Raw genomic sequence first — 20,348 nt, 5'->3', positions numbered from 1 at the left:
CCTGGCCCTTTGTTTCATTATGCTTTGCCTGCCCTCTGCCAGGAACTGCAGATACTAATCAATTCAAGGGGCCACGTAGCTCACAGAGGTCCTGTGTGCACTGTACGCTGTCATACATTTCCTTTTCATATTTATTAGTCAAAACAAGACTAAATGTTTCCATTAAATCAGCACCCAAATATTTTGACAATCTCGCAAATCGTCTTTAAAAATACTACAAATTGCCTTCCTGGCTCTCGGCTTAAAGAGCCAAAAGGAAAGATTTGGATATTGTCGGACTCACTTCAGTCCCACTTCAGCTCACCTCTGACTAGCCCTTGGTGATGCGTTTCCTATGACTTTCTAAGCGGTCCGCAAGATGATTAGTCATGAAAAAGATTGTCCTGACAAACACATCATTCTTTTTTTCCAAAATCTGGACGCACGCTGGGATTCGGAATGTTTTGTTTTCTATTTTCCCCTCTTTGTTTTACAAACACTGACTAAAACAAAATACTGGGAGACGTGAGCTTTAGCCATTCGCGCATTTGCCCCCGGTGACACAACCGGAAACCAGCAAAGCAAACGGAGTAGGTGAAATCATTAATCACTTCAAATCCTAAAGGATTGTGACCCAAAAATGAAAATGAAAACATAATTTCCTCACCCTGTAGATGTTCTAATGCTGTATGCTATTCCTTCTTTTATAGGGTCATATATATATATATATATATATATATATATATATATATATATATATATATATATATATATATAGAGTACACAGTTCAATCCAGCTTACCCATTGTGAGAAAACAAAATTAATAAAATGCTAAATTAAATAAAAGGCCTAGAAATACACAAGAAAGTACTTTCTTTACTGAGTGTAATATCTCTAGTCCGAAAATCCAGTTTTCAAATGACAAATATATTCACATTTCACAATTCATGTTGCTTTTTATTAATCTTGATTTAAGTTATGTGCTTTTCTGGTGAACTAACCCTTTAATCCTTAAAGCCTAATGTCCAATCACATGCAGTATCCCATTAATAAAACAGTGAAAGACATGCAGTTATGCACAATATTAATGCTCCAAAAGTGCCTCTGTTAGACAGACAACAGACAACAGACCAGACTGTAGCTATTTACACATTCTCTGAATACTTTATGCGTCCTTCCCGGAAGTACGAAGCACATTCCAGATTACAACAGGGATTTGAAGGAAAGGAAAGAGAAGTTCAAAAAGTCAGAGCAACAGATGAGATAGATGACACAAATGGTTACGATCCCCCCCATAGTGGGAGGTCACATTCCTTCATTATAGGATGTCGGGCTCCGATGAGGAATTTTTTTTATTTCATCGGTACATTGCTCTCTCAAAAAAAAAAGCAAACACGCAAACATTAAGATCTTCTGGTAATGGCCATAGTTTTTATGAGAAAGGGTTTCATTCATCTCTCTTTCTCCCTCTATATATGAGTAATACACACACACACACACACACAGGCGCGCACACACACACACACACACACACAGACACACACACAGACACACACACAGACACACACACAGACACACACACAGACACACACACAGACAACATGGGTAGTGTGCATATATACTAAAAATAATAATAAGTCACCACTTCTAAATATATCAGGCTATTAGCTGAAACAATCACCATATATCATAAGATTTCCTTTTTTAAAACACAAACATATTTTTTTTTAAAAATCTCAGTTTTTTCTATATGGAGGAGTAGAGGAAGTATGTTGTTCTTACAAGATTACAGACATAATCCATTTGATGCAGTCAGTAGAAATAAAGCAGAGGATTCTGGGTTTATTTGCTAGAGACATAAAACACGCATTTCAGCCAGCAGCAATAAGGCCAACTGGCTTCAGGAGGTGCCAAGGGTCTACGTCCGCCTCAGTCCCAGCATGCTGGGGAAGGCAATGCTCACGCAGTCAGCACTGCCAAGTGGCTCGTGCTTTCGTGGGAGGCTAGATGAATGGGCCTTGTTGTTAGTTTAACAGGAACATTTTAGTCCATCACTCTGGCCATAATGCCAAAGCCTCCATGCATGCCAGAGAGTAAAGATATCTCCAAGAGCAAATATCTCCAGAGACAGAGGTCAATGGCAAGTGATCATGGTGACAGTGACAAACAGGTAAAAGGGTAATGCTATCAGAAGAAGAAACCCATGCACAGATGTTTAAACATTCTGACTAATGTTAATGTTTATCAGCCACTTAAAAAATTTTAACTCAAACTCAGTCAGTTGAGACGTCTAGCTAAAACACATCCTCCAAAAAAACTTGCTAAAAGTTCTGGGCTTTTTATGTACATATCTCAAAGTGTTTCAGACTTTTGACATCATTAACTATATACGTTGATATATTAATGGTTACTTTGTAAAAGTAGTAAAGCATAAATTATTTAAATAGCTTTACATGTAATTATGATTTTAAATGAAAGTATAATATGACGCTATTCATAAACCACAGCTGTATATTGTACGGATATGCCTCAAACTTAGTATGGCTTCAGGAAACTTATAAAGGCAATTTCTTCAAAGATGAATCATTCTTATATAGGAAGAGTTCACCTAAAAAAAAACTGATTTCCTAAAAAATGTCCTCACATCCAAGATGTAGATTAGATATGTTCTGATAAAAAAACTAACTTGAGAAATCTAGCATCATATCATTCGCTCACAAATGGATCCTCTGCAGTAAATAGGTGCCGTGAGAATGAGAGTGCAAAAAATAAAAAAAAAATCATACTAATCCACGGTCCAATAATTCATGTCTTGTGAAGTAAACACTGCATGTTTGTAACAAATTTATATCATTAAGGCATTTTAACTTTTAAATCATCCTTTCTGGCAATAACCAGCCCATAATGCAAAAGGAAGGAAAAAGAAGAGAAAAATCCATTCCATGATGTCCTCTTTCATTGGAAGCAACAGTTTTCTTTAATGCTTTTCACATTAAAGATTTACAGACTGACAGATTATTGTGAATTTTTAATCTGCATAATATTACTTAGTATACACCAATGTAACAGATAGCATAACCTTTAATACCCTTTCCATGCGGGGCTTTCCATTAACAATTTTTAAAAAACATAAACAGTAAAAAAATAAAAATAAAAACACTTTGGCTGAATTAGCCGCCTTCTCTTAATTGTTATGTTTTGCTAACGAAACTTAAAACAGAGGTAATGCTAAATATATTTTACTTAGTGCTTTCATATTCGCAAGTTGTGACATGCAAAAAAAAAAAATATCTAAATAAAATTACGATAAAAAGTGCATTTATATATTAGAAAAACTAATACTGGATAAAAATAGTTTTAATATCTAACCTAAATAAAATAAAACTCATCATAGATATCTGGAACCAAGGGTCTGGAAACATGTCTACTGTTTATTTTAAGCCCTCATTGCTTCAAAGACAAAGCGAAAAGAAAATGAAGGAACAAAAGGCTCCATATGACTACCGCAATACATCATCTACAATTTATTCCAGTTGAATGACTATCAAAGGTCATCTCCGACATGGAGGCTTTCTGGGATGCACCTGACCACCAGCCATCAGCATTGGCGCATATACAATCATAAACTGAGCTTGTTTGGCAGCTGAAAGGTCTTATCTAAAGCATCCCACGTGAAAGACCAGGACGCCCAATCTAATCTGACATTTTAAAACACATAATAAACTCACGATGCCTTCAAAAAAAAATCCAAATCCAAAAAAAGACCTATTACAGAGAAAACGCATCTTTTATTGATCCCGTAAGAAAATGGAGCTGTGGTGGCAGGGGACTTCTGCACATGCTCTGGACTTATAAGAGCTTACACTTTGAAAGTCTGGATCATGAGGACCCAGGTCTGAGTAAATAAAACAAAAGCAACATCATTATGTTCTATATCAATGCGTTTCTGACAATGGTCTGAATTTCCAAGATATTAAAAGAATTGTTTTACACAAGCACACGCTGCAATCGAGTGACCCTGACATTCAGCATTGAACTTGAGGCACACAGGAATGTACGGGACTCTTCAGCCCTTATAATGTGACTAATATAGCTGCGGACTCTGAGTAAGTGCATGCTTGTGTGCGAGACGAACATCTGCGAGTCAACATACTAAAGTTATGATTTTGCCTGGTTTGTTCATGCGACTTTTTAATGAGAACGGCAGCAAATAATGCAATCTAAAAACTCCAAAACAGCATTCAGCTACTACGCAATCTGCAGTCCACCGAGATCAAAGAGAAATAGCATGAAACAATGCCAGTCATTCCTCAGCTATCTGAGAAGCATGTCAACTCTCCTCTGGTTGAGGCTTGGAGAGTAAATTCATGTTGCAACAAAGATTTGTGACATTTAACCATCATACTCCAAAGAACTTATAAACAAAAATTACCATGATCACAGTCAAAACACGATATAATTGTGTAACACCTTTTCTTTTCCACAATTCAGAGCACGAACCAAGGAGAAATACAACAGACGCTTTCCATAAACAGAATCCATGTTTGGTACACATACGATAGCAAGAAATTTAGCATGAGCAAGAGTGCTTTTGTACTGAATATCATCCCGACTCAAATTCCTGCTACAGTACAAGCAAAGCACGACAACATTTTCCCCTCTCGAAGCTTTCTGTAATCACGCTGGGTTTCCATTTCCTGTCCACTAGCGAGAGAAACCCCACTTTGAATGAGAAATTACTGACACGCTGATATTCAAAACCGTGTTCCTCACTCCAGCCAATCAGATCAGATTACGATAAAGGACTATAGCTGTTGTGTGCAGTAATAGAATATCAAAGCAAGAAGTATCTGCAAACACATACCAGAGCTCCACAGTAAAGGGGCAGTGCAAAAGAGTTTTAAGGCAGGTAAAGAAACCTTCAGTAGGCTAGATAAAATAAGATAAAACTAAATCAAAATGTTTGTCGGCGATAGTCTTGTGGGCAGCACACCGACCCGAGTTCGAATCCCAGCTTGAGAACCTTTCCAACTTCCCGAAATGTTATTTATTAACAAAGTTCAGTTTGCAATTTTTTTTCTCTCTACATTAAAAGCCAGTTGGTTTCACACCTTGTCATAAATTCAAATGTACCTTGATTTCAGAGAATCAGAGAACATTTGTGTCTTAACTGTGAGGCCTATAACTAACCCAGCCGGTCATTGTTATTTATGGGTTGCCTGGCTCTTATTTGTTGATGGGATTACTCTAGTTGTGGACCATCTTTAGACAAGCTGTCCCCTCAAACTTTTCTGTACCAGTGTGATCCAAGCAGTAAACAACGAGTGAATTTGCATGAAGCGAGCTGAACCTTCATGTGAGGCAGGGTTAAAAACAGCACGCAAGGAGAATAGCTGGCGAACTTCCTCCAAGATTGAAAACACCTTTGGAACGAGAGCTGTAAACACGATGGGGTGTTTTTCTATCCTTTTATACTTGGAACATTCCTCATCTGTGGCTATTTAGTTCGCTGGGGGTTGTTGTGGTAAAGAAAGAATTTCTGCTGTTCCGAAACTAAAAACAGAAAATCTGTAGAAATCTGCAAATAATAACTATTTGCATACCAAGACGAAAATCCAAATTGCCTGGCTGGTATATTAAAAATAATATTCAATAAAACTACAAAGATGGGATTGAAGCCACTTCATTTTCGTGTGCTGGGGATGTTGGGGACACTTAACCCCAGCAATGCGCTTTTATGAGTTTGTTATTTTCATTATTTTACAATCAGTCCAAAATAAACGGTTGAGCGTAAAACCCACACAAACAGACCAAAGAGATCTCCAATGCAGACAGAATCATATTTTTTTAATATATTTACAATAAGAAATTTACAAAATCTCGTCATATAACATGATCTTTGGCATAAAAGAAAAAATGATCATTTTGAACCACACAAAGTATTTTTGGATATTGCTACAAATATACCCCAGCAACTTAAGACTTTGTGGTTTTGTGGTCCCATATATGTGTGCTTTGCTATTAACTGTCACGGATTCTTGAAAGCAACTGCATGTAAGCATCAAATGACCAGATAAAAGTGTACGTCAGTTCCGTAAAACAATCTTAGTTCAAATGAACCAGCCAAAAATGCCGCAAGGTCGGGTCAGAGCATAAGAAACACATTGGGCAAGGAGATCAATAGAAACATGTGCACATACTGATATGTTTGAGTAAACTGACGGAGCAGAAACTATGGTGAGGGGGTCCTCCACATGTTGCTGAATGCTTCGGAGATGATGCTGTGTAGATGAACTCAGGCCATGTTTCCTGAAACCCAGAAAACACTCTTCTGGTTTGATTCTGCAGCCCACTGGGAGTACTGGCACACCCAATGACTAACAAGAAATGACATACATAAAGCTCTGCTCTATTTTTATCCGATAAATCGCCCATCCTATGCACTGTGCTGTCCCCGCAGTGTTCAAAGAGATGTGAATGTGTTTGATGAATGTTGTTCTAGAGCGCTTTCTCAAAAACAACACACCAGATGAGAAAATGGAAAAACAACATCGCCATTAATCTCACATAAAAACACTAATAATATTTTAATGTGAATAATTCGCTACAATGCAAACTATAAAAAGAACAGCATGTGCAAGGGCTAAAAATTTTCTAAATATACTTAATATGTATAATAGTACAGCTTAACTAATAGAAATTGGTACTCAAACCCGGCTATTCACATCTTCACAAAGTTCAAGCTGATTCTAGAATGCTTTTTGATCAAATAGTGCTAGGTATTGGTAGATTTTATGATTCAATTCGATTCCAGTTCACAAGTTCTTCATTTGATTTGATTTAATATCGATTCATTTGGATATATATCAGGTAAAGTAAACTAACCTGTCATCTGATACATCACTTTAATAAAGTAAGGAAGAGGTGCACAATAAATCATGCACAATAAATATTTTATTTGTAATCATAATTTCTCAATTTAAACATTATCGTCTACAATTATTTGCCCACTGGCTATACATCCTAAGAATGTTACATTTTATCTTATTTGTAATTAATTAATAAATTTTCTGCCAAGTAGTTTTACTTATTCCTCCCCAACCAAACAACCATGCACATATACTCTCTATACAAAATGTGCTAATGAGATAAAAGCACCTGCAAAATGTAAAATGTAATGAGTTTAGTACTGTATAAGTTCAAAAATACACATCATTTGAAAACAGCATAGAGTGAAAGACTTTGGTTCATCAAAATGTTTAATCAATGATGCCAACCAAGCCACACAATCTATTCCTATAGTTTACTTTATCCTTTTTAGTCTTTAGCAATGAGAAAAGCTGATAAACCAGGAACACACACATATGAGGAACAATGTGACTTTCGAAAACAAATTTTGGTTTGTGATTTTAATTTGAAATGTAACCATACTCGCTGGTGCCAGACTTGGTGGTTCCAACGTCTACAACAATCTCTACAAAATGGTGCATCAATAAACAAAAAAATCCAGTGAATGACAAGCCGCCCCAGTTGACACAAAGAACACTGATAGTCAAAATAAACTGAAGGACATTCCCTAAACTTGCAGGAACGGTATGAAGCCATTGAGTCTGTATTGAATAAAACCCCTATGGAATGTTTCCAGTGCTTCTCAATACAAGTCTTCTGATATTCAAGTAGTTCTTGAGGAAAAGGAGCTTTCATTGTATTACAGCAAGTAATGTGACTGCTCAAACCACGGAAATGGAGTAAAATCCAATTCCACTGTCTCTGACAGATGAAACAACCATCATTCCTGGAGTGTGAAAAAGATCGTGTCCTCTTAGAATCACAAACATAAATCAGTAAGAATTCAAAAAGATAAAAACAACATCTGAGCCCAAGACTGACCCAGATTGTGTAATCTGTTGGCTGACCAGAGACTCAACCACCTGCTGGAAGATAGTGAACCTGCGTTTCATTAGCCAATTTCTAGATGATTGTCTAGATTACAGTCTCGGCAGATTCAGGATCAGTGGGAGACGGTGCTCGTGGCCATATCTCAGCAGGTGAGTGCAAACAGCCAACATGAGTAAATGACTGATTCAAAATCAATCCTTGCCATGAAAAATGAGCCTATTCTCACACTGAAATAGCCAATGTCCTTCATCGATCTGATGCAGACTTTTTCTACAAGCCACGTATCATAAATACAGTTGTTATCCAAGGATATTGTGTAACCAAGCATATTCGCTTACACTTAAATGACTAATAAAACAAAAAAAGCAGAGGGAGAACAGTCTGTGTTTGGCTCAATGACAAATAAAAGTGTCTACGATGTGCCAAAATGCATGTGCCAAGTTCTCAGATATGTCCTCTTTGCATTCATGTTGGTCCATAAAGGTTTTTTTTAATGACATTAAAAATGTCATGTAGTGTAACCGTCAATTAAAAAGTAATAACATATCTTTCCTGCAACCTGGAACACATGTAAGTGTCTTATTAAGAAAATCTTGAAAGTATTACGAATTGTAATTTTATAATAGCATTTTATATCATTTAAAATCATGCCATGTGATATTTTACAACCATGTTACGAAAAGGACAAAAATATCAAATCCGATAATTTTATACACTTTATGAACTTTACATATAGTCTTGAGATTCTCCAGGGGTTCTCTGTATTCTATTAGATTATCCCTGCATGTTTTTACACATTGGTTGCAACTAGGGCTGGTAATTTAAAGCATTAATTAGATTAAGTAATGCAGAGGAACGATATGGATCATCTAACATATTTCATACAATTGATTGATGACAAATAATTAGGCAGAAACAACTTACTATATGATGACGCCTAGAGAATAGCTTGATCTGATTCAAAGTCGAATGAGAAATGATTTAATATTTCTATAGCAGGTTTAGCTAACACACCCAAAAATGACAATGGTGTCTTTATTTACTTACCTTCATGGTCCAAAACAGTATGTGTGATACATTTTATAAAAACAAAATATTTCTTGATGAAGCTACTTTTTGTAATATCTGTTTGATGTGCGATTAATGAATAGCTACTTAATTAATAGCTAATTAATAGCTATAATACGATTGTAATTACTTACCAGCCCTAGTTGCAACATGTGAGTTTTTTTGTTTAAAATAATGAAAGATTTTCTCCCACTACTTCTTCTCTTCACGAATCTCTCTCTTCTTTATTATGAGGACAGCTACATCACATTTTTGAGACATCGTAGTCTTAAAATGTGAAAATATCAAATATAATATTTATTCAGAAGAGGTGCATTTTATATCAGAGTTGAATCTTTAGTCGTATCATTTCATGCAAAGGTCAAGATTTACGCATTACATCTTGATTAACAAGTAAACAAACAGTCAACCAGGCCACAGCCCAACAGTATAAGCTGGACATTTGTAAACTCAAGAAACAGGCCACTTTGAAGCCAGTGCCACTAAGTAGATGTACAACATGTTCCTCTTCAGCTCAGATAAGCAAATATCTGGTCCATGGTTAAGTGTCTGATCTATGTCTGTTAATTGGGCCAGAGTGTGTAGTGCAACAGATTGGACAGAACCACAGCGAAGCATTTCACAACGCCATTTAAGAAACGGACAGGACATAGGCTTGGAATTCTCAAATTAGAGCAAATGGAGGCGACTGGGGTAAACCGTGATTATGTAAACAGTGATTATGCATTGGTTGACAAACGGAAAGGCTGATATCAGAACCATATGAGTTTCCAAGGATGTGGGCAGATGCATTATTATTCTATTTAGAATGATCAGATAAATCAAGTGGGCACAGCTGAGCAAATGACAAAAACTGAAAATCCATAACAGAGAACAACTGGGAAAGAAGAGGTAGTTTCCATTCCGCTACTTCCAGAAGGCAGCTGTTTATGAAGAAATGACTTCGGTCTACTTTTGGGGTTTCTGTTTTCAGAAAACGGAACAAAAATGACTCCTTACCATCTCCACACCCTGGGGAAATGCTGTGCCATCCCAGTCCTTTTTGGGGAAGCGCTGAATGATCTTGCCACATCCTTCACCAGATCCTAAAATTCATAGAGAAAACAAAAAAACTGAGAATTAACTAAATTGTGCAATTTCAGCACTGTTTTTTTTTCTCTTTTAAATGGCATTTTCAAAACAGCATGAACAGTAGTATGGGGCATATCAGGACAAGTCCTGAACGTAACAAAAAATTGTTAAACATGATCACAATTCCAGGTTTCCTAACTGGCACAATTACTCCTCGTGCATTCCTTCTGGTCTTTTTGGCGTCCAAAACCATCTTTCCTGGCCCATTTGTTTTTTTGACGACAAAGAAAGCATTGTATGCGCAGGGCCAAGAGGGTTTCGTCAATTAGCGTTTACTAGTGCAAACATTGTAACGTGACAATACCAGTCAATATGAACACAAATAGCCCTGGCAAACAACTAAAACTAGAGAATGCAGCACATTTTAGTGGAATAGTCTCTAAGAGGTCAAAGTGACCGGGCCTTTAACAGCAAATTTAAGGCTTCATATCTTAATACAGATGTGGAGTGAAGACATTATCCAATGCTGATTTAGAAAAATGAAATAAGTACTAGACATCATTGTTCATTTGCTTATCCGAGGAATACATCACTGCCTGTATTTTTGATAATATCTGGAACAGCGTTTTGGAACCTGGAGTATACACACTTGGTCAGGGGATATTGGAGATCTTTCCAGTTTATGGTAATGTAGTTTGGAAAGGCCATTGACAGTATGTTATTACAGATAGACAAAACAGGCCAGATACGTACTGGACGAACGTATTTCTGGATTGTCACATTTTTGGAGTAAATGACTGATCAGATGACAGACAACTTCATAAAGATATTGCTCTTGGAAATGGGCTGTTAAAATTTGAGAAAATACATTTTGACTGTTTGGGAAAATGTTTGCCAAGATGTGCAAATGTGTGTATAGTAGAAATATTAAATCCTAACGTGAAATGACATTAAATGGATAGTTTACCAAAAAAAAAAAAAGAAAATTCTCTCGTCATTTACTCACCCTTCTTGCGTTTCAAAACTGTATGAATTTCATTCTGTGAAACGCACAAGACATTTTGGAAAACATCTAAGTGTTTTTTGTGCATATAGTCATAATCAGTGGGGTACAACGAGGGTGAGTAAATCTCTTTTGCGTAAATCTTCTCATTGATACAATCATGTATTTATTTGACACGGACATGTTGCTTTTTTTCTTTGCAAACAGTAGTGCTGACAGTCAACCTGCATCTAGATAAAATCATAGCTTTATAAGTCAAAACATGGGATTGAGCTACACTAAACACACTAAGCACCTCTCATGGATTTATGTGGACTGTGCAGAAATATTAGTTTGAGGGTCTCTGATTCCCGGTGTAATACTCTGTAATGTCATCAAACACTTAATCTGCTAAAGAGATCATTATTCAGATTACGGATTAGGCATATATCTTCACATAAACACATTTATAGATATATAATATTAATATAACAAACCTAAGCATATCTAACTAAAAATATAACACTTTATTATAATGACCAGTTTTCACTATTAACTAGACCCCTATTATGTTTGTGTATCATCACGTAAACAATCTATATAATCTTACTGAATATCTTATGAAGTCCACTATTCAGAGGTCAATAGGGCAGAATAGTAGCTTTGATGTCGCGTCGTCAGTGTTTACCGGAATAGAGAAGCTATCAATCGCTCAACTGGAAGGTTTCAGCCAATCAGAACTTGAGAGACCTTGCATTCCAGAACATTTTACTCTAATTAGTTCAGATTTCCCTCACCGTTCATCACAGCATGACATTAACATTAAACGTAACTGCCGTGTCCTGATTCTGAACCCACAACAGAACAGAAAACACGATAGTAAGTATCCCTTCTCAAAAACATCCTGCGAGAAACACTGTCAAATGGTATTTTCCACTCCATATCTCATGTTGTAAACTTGTTTAAAGAACTTTTCAAACAACTGAAGTCTTAAGCAACAGTCGTGACACAAACATCAAACTCCGCTAACGAAGTCAAATCCGGTCCTGACATGTGCGTATCTGCACCGCGACCTGAAAACACGTCCTACAGCACAGAACAACACATCCAAATCTTCTCGTGAGGTGTGGTTCTACTTGAGGAAAGACAAAACAATGATTCAGTATCCAAAACTGGAGTCTGACATTTAGACAAACGGCTAAAATGTTCTCCATCATATTTTACATTTTTCTGAACAAAAGTGGTGCTTGAACATGCAACGTGCGCCGCCACAATGGCGAGGTGCTGTAGATGGCTGCAAGGGCATTGCAATGTACTTTTAACATCGTTTGTAGAAATTTTTAGCATGATGATATGTTATCGCTAGGGTGCATCTGCCAGCTGTTTCTGGAGGAAAGCAGACGAGGCTTCGCAATATATAGCTATTTTACTTTATATTAATTGTTAGCTAATCAGAAAACTGTAGGTGTCACAATATAATGTACAGTCAGCCGGTCATTGTTGCAGATAACCTTGCTGTGTTATTATTTTGTTTTTATGACTAGCTTGTGACTTGCATATTATTTCAGAAAAGCAAAAAAATATATATTATAATCAAATATCATCATAAATAATTTTGTTATGTTTCACTTTTATTAATAAAAAAACCTATATACTAGATTGCTATGTAATTTCAAATAGCAATACCCCCCACCCCCATATTTTATCATTCATTCAAATAAGTGTGATCTTACCACATTATTTCTTCTCTGTCTGATTTGAAGTGGGCAGAATTCTAGTGCTAACAAGCCATAACTGATGAAAATAACTGTCTTTTTCACTTTTCCGGTCAAATATTGCACTGAAAAACACCATTAAAAGCTTTAGCATGTCAATGCTGGAAAATCCCATTGGTATAAGTGGCATAATGCTTGGCTGGCTGTGCATTAAACAATTTTAATGCACTTAGTGGAGGCAGTTTTTGCCTTCCGTTTTTGCAATAAAGTTGTTTAATGTAAAGCTTGCCATGCGTTATATACACACGCTGTTTGTTTCTCAGTTTCTCTCACATACCAGTAAGGCATACCACCAGGGTACCTCCTACAATGCAATTCTATGATATTTTGGCTAGTTTTTTTCATGCAACCAGAGGGGAAAAAAAAAGTAAAAAGTCTGATAACTGAAAAAAGGCACACCACTTTGGGTTAAGGGTTTGTTCAAGTTTAGAGAAAATTAAAGCAATCCCAATACACTGCCAAAAAAGAAATCATTTTCGTATTCCAGCATTTGCATTATCAAACTCCTGATTTATTGCTGCGTTTCTTATTCACTGGAAAAATTTAATCCATCTTCAGGCATTCTAATCAGGATCAGACAGCACAGACGGCTGAAAAGTAGGGAGCTGGCTTCTCTTTGCGTCACCACCACGTTAACATCTAACCTGAACCGGCTCATCAAACAGGTGTGCAGGGGAGACAAAACACATCCCATCTGTGCTGGGCTTCGGAAAAATTCTGATGCCCCAGTTCTCCACTATATCAATTATGTAAAGCAAATATTTTGCTTCACAAAACAAGTGTGTTTTTTCCAGAAATCCCAGAGCCATCCCACAATTGGCCTTCACGATGCTGTCCAAAAAAACAAGATATGCAAAGGAATTTGCTATCATTTGCATGGTAAAGGGTATGAAAGATTAGCAAATTTGTGATGTCAAAACATCCAGATTCCAGGAAGCACGCCAGTAGACCAGAGCAGCTGCGTAACTGAAAAATAAATGTCCTGAGCGAAATGTAACTCATAGGGTTTTCCAAATGGTTGATGCGCCAGAAACGAATACAACAAATAGCAAAATGACATAAGTGTAATTTATTTTGGCTCTCTGAAGTCAACCACACCACCGGGTGCAGTCTGAACAAAGGTGCAAAGCAGTTCAGCATCAAAGGTCCTCAAGCTCTTGTTGATGACCGTATTGTGACTTCTTATTAGAATTGGTTAAACTAAATTGCATAAAATGAAACACGGTTTACAATGTCAGAGAGTTGGGGTAGAGGTCATCCAATCCAAACCGCTTTGGATATTTCCATATTATCACTTATCAGAAAACTGAAAGTGATCAATCCAAGTTCATCAAGAGTTTATCAGTGCAACCTTTCATCAGCTTCGGTGAGAAACAAAGAGCGGTTTAAAGCAGGCAAATCATTTGACAATTTCAATCATCTTTGTTTTTGTAGTTTCAAAGAACTCTGAAGACACTTTCGTTAATTATTTCTGTCAAGCACATTTCGTCTGCTATTATAAACATCTTAAAAGGTGAATCTGAATGTTCTAGGCCGAAACTGCAATCTTCTATTGCAAAACAGCCTAGCTGAAGACACCAAAACAAAGCGTCACGTCCTCGACACAATTCCAGTCGATATCAACGCCTTATCTTTCCATGAAACAATCAATCAGGCCTGAAATCAACATCCTATTATCCATGAAACATTAATAGAGGTGTTAAAATGAGATCAGTTGTAATAAAATCTTCAAAGATTTATACGGTCTGCCAATTGGGTTTTCCACTGTTCGGTGGCAGCAAAACATTTCCTCCAGAAGTGTCATCCCTAACCACAGGGCACTCATTTACGCTAGTACTGTTAGCATAGACTTCACATTTATTTGTGATTTTTCCAGGAATTTAGTTTAAAAGGAAATCAAAGCAGGAAGCTGATTCAAAAAACAAAACAGACATAAAAATGAGGAGGGAGCAAACTGGATGAAGCTATGGATAAAAAGCTTCAATCAGCCGGTCATAAAGACACAGGCTGATTCTTCTGAGAGCAATGACAAATATAAACGACTCATGGTCCGATTTTGATGGAAAATGTTCTAATACTTAATTAACGCTGAAATATTAAGGTGCAAATCATTGTTTATTTTTAGAATGTTTATTAAAGGTTAAAAAAGGTGATATGAAGGGAGACCGACCTAACAGATGCAGGTATTGCGATCAAAGCTGCAGTTGTGAATAAACGGTGATAAGAAATTCTATCAATCGGTTAGCTCACATCAAATTGTGAAAATTACTATTACTGTTTTACTTCATTATCAAATGATTAATGTTAACAACATCAGCATTGTGTGATTATGAGTATAGTGTGTATTAGAGAGTAGATTTCAATTTCTGTACAGACCTAATTGTCAAGCCAATCATATCAAGAAATACAAAGCAATGCATTGATTTTGAACATTGCCTGGTCACGTACTATCTTAATTTTTAACCAAAAAAAGCTATGGACTGCAGCTTCAATATAAATCGATATATCGTTTAAATAAGTCTAGTTCAAAACACTGACCTAATGGCCCCTTTCACACAGTAATACTAGTAAATCATACAATGTGTTTAAATAAATGCGTCAGAATGTTTTAATTGGCCCGTAGTTCAATTTTTACATTTTAACGGCTCTGGATTGGCTCACACTCATACTGGTAATCTTCATTCAGCATTCATTCAGAATCACACCAGTAATGTTATAACTTTCTTCCCTGGTCTATGTTAGAAAAGAGATAATAACTCATGGCTCATCAGTGTCCTTTTGCAGCATTTGCCATTAAAAATACAAACACTGTGAAGAATTACAGCTACATTAAAGTGACAGTTCACCCAAAAATGTAAACCCTGTCATTTACTCACTAAATGATGGCAGAATTTTAATTTCATAAACGCTACTGTTTTGCACCTTTTCGCGTCATTTCAGAGCAAACACTGTACTGTATGTCTGCTGAAATGATGCCAATACTTAATTTTGTTTATTTATAGAATATTAAATAGAGAAATTTTAAAACAAACAGTCAAATTGTGTTCAAAAACTAAACATTTAGAAAGTTTCAAATCTGAAACTGAACACGAGTGGGAATCTTGTTAATGTATAATCACATTCGTGTGGACCACTTTGGAAAGCAGCCTACTTCTTAAAAAGACTAATCTTTAGACATTACAGACATTCATTAAAATAAACTGACTGAACAAGAAAACATTGCTCATCCACTAACACCACAACATCTAATTGTTTAGACTCCAATCCATGGACCAGCTCATCAGAAACTGAAGAATCTCCAACATTAAGGTCCATACCACATGCCTCTATTCCCAATGGTCCACATCTGTCATGTATAAAAAGAGAGATCACACAAACATCTGCACATGGAAACGCTTAAAAACACCCTGTTTTGTTCATGATATATTTAGTGTCCCACACCAGGTTTTACTTACATTATGCAATTCATTTTTCAGCATGCAGGTTCAAAATCTTGTAAAGAAAAAAAAAAAATCACTCAATTTATGATGATGTGGAGGTTTTTTTCATTTTTTGCCGATGATCTGCCTTTTATACACCGCCATAATTTATAGCCATTAAACTGGTCACACACTGCGCGATTCCACTCAAAAAATGTGACGCTGTCCACTTTATTTAAACAATTCATTTTGATTTAACACCACTGTATCAGGTTTCTCGTTCGAACATGACTGCATCGTGTTAAACTGCCATGTCTGAAAGAAAAAGCTTCAATCAAGTAGCTGAAAATAAGTTTTGCACTTCCAGTCATGCTTTGCACAAGGCAAAGAACGCATTTTGCTTTAATACGCATCTGTGCATATGTCATACAAAACATACGAAATGATTTGCAACAGCTGATATCATCATTCACTTCAATAACATGAGAAAGGCTTCTCTGAGCGGTTCTTCTAAATTAGGAATGTGCGATGCTTTCTCATTTATTATCTTTATCTAAAGGGGATAAAAATTCCAGCTGTTCCAGTGAGAATGATGCGTGAATTCACGCAATGCCCCACAGACGTCAGGAACACTGAGTTCCCCGACGTAGCAAAGCCATTTATGCTTCTGTGTGAGTCGAAACCGGGGTCCCTCCTCACCTATTCACAAGCCACAAGTGACAGAGGCGATTCAGCTAGAGCAGCCCTTAAAGACTGAAGCCTGGAGGAAAGCCAGCTTATCTGATGCCCTCAGTGGAGGCTAGTCAGTTTCTTTGAGCTACCGAAAGAAAGGCCTTACTCATTTGAACTCTATGGACACTAATCACTGCTGAGAAAGACACTGCAACGTCACCAAGACTCCTTCAAAACATAAACAGTTGTCTATTCAGAGAAGACACAGGCTGGGGTTCAGCTCGCAATTAAAGAATTTATGGGTATGGATGTTTTCGTACTTTACAAAGAAAAAAAATGTAGATTTAAGTGGACTAATAAGTATCTATTAGTGATACAGCAAAGTATTTTTTGTCAAAACTGAAATAAGAAAAGCAACATTGCCAACCCAGCTCCACACAGCTGGCATGTTCACCAGCTGTAGTACATCAACATTACGTGCATAGGCACTGACAGTCAAAACGTACCATCGGAGAACTGATAACTAGCCTACATCTTTCAATCAATGATTTTGGCTGCCAAAAACTGTTTCTACAAAATATTTTCATCTGTCTGTAATTTTCTCTGGCCTTGAAAGCTATATACGAGCTACATATATAACACAATTTTCTGTAGTCATTTTTCATCATAGTTAGCGTGCAAGTTTGCGAAGTGTTCCAGCATGGACCCTCAAGCCTTCAATTGTGCTGAACGCTTAAGCTAAGTCATTTTGCAAGGGTTCGGTTCACCTGTTTGGATCATGTATAATCTAAAATGAGTCTAAATGAGTGTAAAAACCTCTAAGAGTGAAAATGAAACTATTCATTGTTCCACTGTGCCTTTACACAAACCATGAGAGCAACTTCTTAAAGGAGACTGAACCAAAAATGAACCTGGGTGGAGAGCATCAGCAATATGACAACTTACGATTTCAAATTATTGCAGGGTTTTTGAAAGAGAAGGGTTCTAGTGACATTACGGATAATAGCTTGTCTATGCATACTATACGCAGAATAAATACCTCACTAGTGCTTGCTCCTGCTAAAGCACCGCATGAGCAGACCATGAGCTATTTTGCACGGCCTCTTAACTCCAAAAACAAACGTAGTCAATCATGACCACAGTCTCAGCTATATTGTTCTACAGTCTGACACAAAAGAATGTTGATGTTGCAAAGTCTGCCTCTGTTTTTATGCAACGCCATACAATCTGACAAGCAACAATTGCATAAAGAATGCGCACCAGAATTTAGTCAGCTCCCTCACCTCCCAATGATGGAGATGCAAGATATATGTCTTTGAATATGGAGCTCACACTCAATGAGGGAAAAAACTGGAGCAAAATGTTTGGCGCTTGACATTTTTCATCTATACGGCCATAAAGTAATTCTGATAGCTTGCGCTATGAATGCATAAGATCTCTACTACAATACAGCAGACTACTTGAATAGCAGTATTAATAGTACTCAATAGTATTAGTAAGATATTTAAATAGTTTGTGATCTATGTGGCTTTGAATACGGGGGCAAAACATATTGAAAAGAGAGTGTTCATAAACAAACAAGTGTTCATAAAAACACTGGTGGGTTTAGCTAAGTACATGACAGATTACTTGCAAAATAAAAGTTAGTTTGTTTAAAAATCACAGCAAAAAGAGAAGTCTACCATGACCTGAAGGCAGACGTTTTAGAATCAAGTTATGTTTTACTTGCTAAAAGCTATGAACCAATTAGAGAGCAGAAAGCATGTGGTCGAATAAGTAAAACCGGTTCTGATGGCGTTGACAGTTTAGATACCATAGAAACTGATGTATCAAATATCATACAAGTAAGCTTTATTGGGTTAAAAAAATGAGTTGTTTTTGCATCACTGGCGTTTCTTTGCTGAATAGAAAGGCGCGCAAGCATTGATTTCCCTCAATTTTAAGTAATTTGAGTGTAATAATAGATACTGAACATCCCTTTCAGCTTCGATCGTGTGCAGACGTGCGCTTTTCAGACGAGCTGCTGCTTCCTTCGTCGTTTGCGCACGTAAACACGCTCGTGCGCCGTAAACGAGAGCAGCGCGGAGCACCTGTAGACGCCGCGCGATTACGCACAGCTCAAGACACGTAAAGTCCCGTTTCCTCTGCATCCGCTTTCCACAACACAGGAAGAGCTCTCCGGCAGATCCGTGCTGAGAGCACCGGATCGCTGACCCAAACCAAATGTGGAAATCAATGCAGCGTAGCGCGCTTAAATCGCCATTTAGCGATCGATGCGTGCGGCTTGGCAACGAATTGTAGCAGGCAGGCAGCCGCGTGAGTCGGCGCGTTGTTTACATGTACACGCGACAAACATAGTAGGTGTGCGCTGAGATTTACTCAGTGAATGGTGCTAAAACACTCGTATAGCACACAAAAACACGTCGTGTTATTACGAAAGCATTCGCTTGAGCGGTGTTGTGCGTGCACGTTAAACAATAGCAACAGGACCACACCATCTTAGCCACTTTCTTTAAAACCTCCCATTTGGGCAAACGCGTACTACCAACTTAATTCATAAAAACAAACGGCAACAACCAGATTAGTCCCCCGCTAAAGCCGACCCAAACTCCATCTTGATACCAATAATAACGCGTCAAGGAAAGTGAAATCCATCTATTAATCTCTTGGAGCACAGCAGTATTGCAGTAGTAGTTGTTGCTAACGGCCTAAATAAATCACAACACTCCTCCTCTCACAAACACAGCAACTTACCGGCCTTTTCCTGGTCGTATCCCACCACTATGAAATAATCAGCCAGTCTTGCCATGGTTTGCTCTTTAGGCGAAATTCTGCAACACAATTCAGCATTTTTCTTTCTTCAAAAGCACAGCCATGTTTGACACAGAGGGAGTCAGTGCGCATGCGCGGACTGGCGGTCGTCCGTTCATGGGCGTGGGTCCTGCGTTCACCGACACCAGCGAGAATACATCGTGCACTATCGCTCAAAGGATTTCCCTTCAGCGATTAATGCTATGTAGCGTTATAATATTGCAGAATAAATGGCTTTTTATTTATGTGGGCAGTTGGTTTTACCGTGGACTATGCAAAGGTATGACTATCGAGTTCATTCGAGGTGGAGCACAGATAAGCGTCATGCCCTCATAATATGAAATAGTTTTTGCGATGCCAGTGTTTCAAATGTAAAATAATATTCCACACAATATGGGATCAAAATGAAGAGCTAGCCGTTGCATTTTGGGAGATAGATTAGATCTATCTTTTGGATCAGCCAGTTAGTGAACAACTAATACCAGCTATCATTAAAAGGTTAACACATGGACCATGTATATGGTATATAGTGCATATATCATGAAATATTAGACTGTTGAATATGGCACTGTTCTTATTGTAGCTCATAAGTGAAGAAAAGCACGTAATCCACTACAGTTAAAACACACTAAATATTTGTTTTAACTTTAGACCCTCACAAATAACAATAA

At 37.3% G+C, this 20,348-nt stretch overlaps 1 protein-coding gene across 3 annotated transcripts in view; it reads right to left on the bottom strand.

The window, feature by feature from the left end:
- The window catches only part of sbf2 (SET binding factor 2), a 104,265-nt gene extending 84,489 nt beyond the window's left edge, over positions 1-19,776 (bottom strand). For all 3 annotated transcript variants that reach the window (XM_043244396.1, XM_043244398.1, XM_043244397.1), the window contains exons 1-2: positions 19,621-19,776; positions 9,947-10,032 (exon numbers count right to left, since the gene is read on the bottom strand). In XM_043244396.1, coding sequence (XP_043100331.1) covers positions 9,947-10,032; positions 19,621-19,675 — 141 coding nt within the window. In that variant the 5' untranslated portion in view covers positions 19,676-19,776. The remainder of the gene's footprint in view (positions 1-9,946; positions 10,033-19,620) is intronic.
- Positions 19,777-20,348: the final 572 nt, after the last annotated feature.

This window comes from Puntigrus tetrazona, chromosome 7 (assembly GCF_018831695.1).
Source record: "Puntigrus tetrazona isolate hp1 chromosome 7, ASM1883169v1, whole genome shotgun sequence".
In the NCBI taxonomy this organism is placed as follows: Eukaryota; Metazoa; Chordata; class Actinopteri; order Cypriniformes; family Cyprinidae; genus Puntigrus; species Puntigrus tetrazona.
The sequence above is the reverse complement of the archived record's forward strand: the minus strand, read 5'-3'. Positions and strand labels throughout refer to the sequence as shown.